Below are 3014 nucleotides of genomic sequence, written 5' to 3' on the forward strand. Positions count from 1 at the left end.
TTTAAATTAATTCCCCTAAGTTCCATCTGGTCACCTCCTCTTGATGTACCTGGAGTCTTGATGTACTAGGCAGACTAGTTCACCCCAGTTACCTGTTGCCACCTCTCTCTCTCTTTCGAGTATACGCACATAGGTCAGGGTTTTGCAGTGTGCCTCAGCTCACAGCGTCTGGTCTGCCAAGTTCAAAGGCTTCCAGCTGGGCCTGTCTTGGGTCTGGCTGCTGTTGGGTACACTGCTGTGGAGTTTCTCTCTGGCCAGTTCCAAACTGCCCTTGGTGCTGTGGTGCTGAGTTCCTCTCTGGCAAGTCCCAAAGCAACTTGGCTGCTCTAATCTGTGGGCTTTTGTCCAGTTCGTTATCGCAGTAGCTGGCAGTCACACGATCCCCCTGTACAGAGGTGAGTTGATCTGGTTCCAATAGCCTCTGTTCGCACACAGCTCCTCTTCTGCTCCCACCTGTCCCCCAGGACAGAGACATTTTCTGGGTCTATGAGGAGCCAGGAGCCTCCTCCTCCCCGCTGAGCAGTGGCTGTGCCCTGTGATCCAGCTGTCCTGGTTGGGAACCTCTGTGCTTCTGGCTCAGCATTGTGTGCAGGATCCGCCAGGCTTGGAATGGAGGGTCTTGGGTCCAATGTGTCATTTTCCTGGCAGACTCGAGGCCAGTGGAGAGCCCTGTGATCTGGAGGTCTCTCCTACTCCTCATCGCTGGAGGATGACTCGTGCTTTATCCTGGTTTCCTGGTTCCCTTTCTTTCTGGGTTTCCTTGCCTCATCCTGAGGTTTGTGGTAGGCAGGGTGCTGTGTGTTCCTCTGTATCTTAAGGAAAACAGCTGTGCGTGGTGCCGTACACCTGTCATCCCCGCGCTCTGGGAGGCTGAGGCAGGAGGATTGCAAGCTCAAGCCCATTTTGGGCAACTCATTGACTTAGCCAGATCCTGGCCAAAAGTAAAGGGGGTGGGGATGGCGCTCAGTGTGAAGGCCCTGGGTTCAGTTTCCAGGACCACAAAAAAATTCAAAGTGAAGAGAGAGTGATAACAGTGGGTGAAGAGAAGCAGCAGTCCTGGGTGGGTACCCGGAGAAGCTCAGTGCCCTGGGATGCCAGCACCCAGGGGACGGCACAGCGAGTTGTGGACGCAGTGCAGGTGACCCCTCACCTGTCCTCACGAGTGATGACTGTGTCCTGTGTGTTCCAGGATAAAGCACGAGTCATCCTCCAGCGATGAGGAGCAGGCAGCCTCCAAGTCGGTCCCTACTGGCCACCTGCCACTCTTGTCCAGCGTCAGCTACAAGAAGACACTGCGGCTCACGTCGGAGCAGCTGGTGAGCTCCAGCAGAGCTGTACAGTCCTGGGGGAGGCCAGTGGGGTCCTCTTGTTCCCCTGACCCCTCTCCATCCAACCCCTTCATACCCAGGGTGCCCACTCCCTGGTGGCCACACACTCCTCTTTTTTGTGTATTTTTGGAGATAGGGTGTCACCATGTAGCCCAGGCTGGCCTTGAACTCACTGTGTACCTCAGGCTGGCTTTGAACTCATGGTGATCCTTCTACTTCAGCCTCCCAAGTGCTGGGATGACAGGTGTGCACCACCAGGGGAGAGGAAGGACAGAGGAGATCTGTTAGCTCACATTTCTTAAATTGGTGTAAATCAGCTGGGCAGGGATCAAGGGACCCTCAGACAGCAGGGGCTTTACTGACTGGTGTCACTCGTGGGTATGCATGAACGTTCCTGTGCATCCCCACTTCTAATTAGGCTCCTCCTCCACCTGAATTCTGTTTCAAATCACAACCAGTTGTGAGCAAAAACCTCAACCCTCCAAAACCTTTGCTATTCATCCCCAGCATGGAATGCAGATGGGGTTAGTGGAAAAGAGCGCAAGCAGCTTAGGACACTCAACGAACTCGAGCCTCATGTTCCTGTCCTGCTAGGCCCTGAGACTCTGGGCCCTGGGCCCCCCTGGTGCCATCTGGGGCTGGGGCAGCAGGCGTTGCACACCTGGGGCCTAGTGGACTGTGACCTTATGGGTGGAGACAGTGGCACATGCCTGCAGTCCCAGAACTCAGGAGGCTGAGGCCGGAGGATCGCTGTGCGTTCAGGCCAGCCTGGGTTGTGTAGTGAGTTCATGGCCAGGCTGGATTACATGGTGAGACCCTACCTCCAACAGCCTAACCCAACCCGACCAAAATGTGGTTAAGAAAATGTATTTTCACACTGGGCTTAAATCTGTGTCCCCATGCCAAGCCCCTTCACAGCATGGCATGGAGTGTCATGTCCTACTCTAAATTAGAGATTTAGCATACTGGAACAAGAAATAGGAAACAGAGGCCCACAGGATTTTTTTTTTTTGCGGAACCGGGGATTGAACTCAGGCCCTTGCACTTGCCAGGGAAGCGCTTATTCCACTGAGCCATCGCCCGGACCCTTTTTTTATTTTTATTTTTTAATACTGGGCTTTGAACCCAGGGCCTTTGCACTGAGCTACATCTACAGACTTTTTTAAGATTTGAGACTAGGTCTTGCTAAGTTGCCAAGTTGCTCAGGTTGAACTTGAATTTGGCAGTGTTCCTGCCTCAGCCTCGCTCAGTGCTGGGAAGACAGACATGACACTACATACTTGGCCTGGGCAGGGTGATTTTTAAAGCTTAAACTTCTTTCTCACTGTGTAGAGGCCAAGTGTCCTGCCCTGTGCACTTCCCCTCTAGTGGGTGTGTCGTCGTTGGTGTTTTGCAGAAAAGTTTGAAGTTGAAGAACGGCCCCAATGACGTGGTCTTCAGCGTGACCACGCAGTACCAGGGCACCTGCCGCTGTGAGGGCACCATCTACTTGTGGGACTGGGACGACAAGGTCGTCATCTCCGACATCGACGGAACCATCACGAGGTATTCGGAGTCTCGCTTAGCTGCTGTCACCTGGACGGGGCCCGCACTCGGATCGCTCCGCCTCAGCCTCCCAGAGTGCCGGGATGGTGGTAGGCGCTGCTGCCCCGCTCCTTTGTGCTTCCTACGCAGCGCAGAGGGGGC

General features: G+C 54.3%; 1 protein-coding gene across 1 annotated transcript in view; it reads left to right on the plus strand.

Moving 5' to 3' along the window:
* The window catches only part of Lpin1 (lipin 1), a 99824-nt gene that overhangs the window by 88681 nt on the left and 8129 nt on the right, over positions 1–3014 (plus strand). Inside the window, 2 exon segments of the mRNA XM_023702417.1 lie at positions 1190–1316; positions 2725–2998. Coding sequence (XP_023558185.1) covers positions 1190–1316; positions 2725–2998 — 401 coding nt within the window.

This window comes from Octodon degus, unplaced genomic scaffold (assembly GCF_000260255.1).
Source record: "Octodon degus isolate 3935 unplaced genomic scaffold, OctDeg1.0 scaffold00151, whole genome shotgun sequence".
Lineage (NCBI taxonomy): Eukaryota > Metazoa > Chordata > Mammalia > Rodentia > Octodontidae > Octodon > Octodon degus.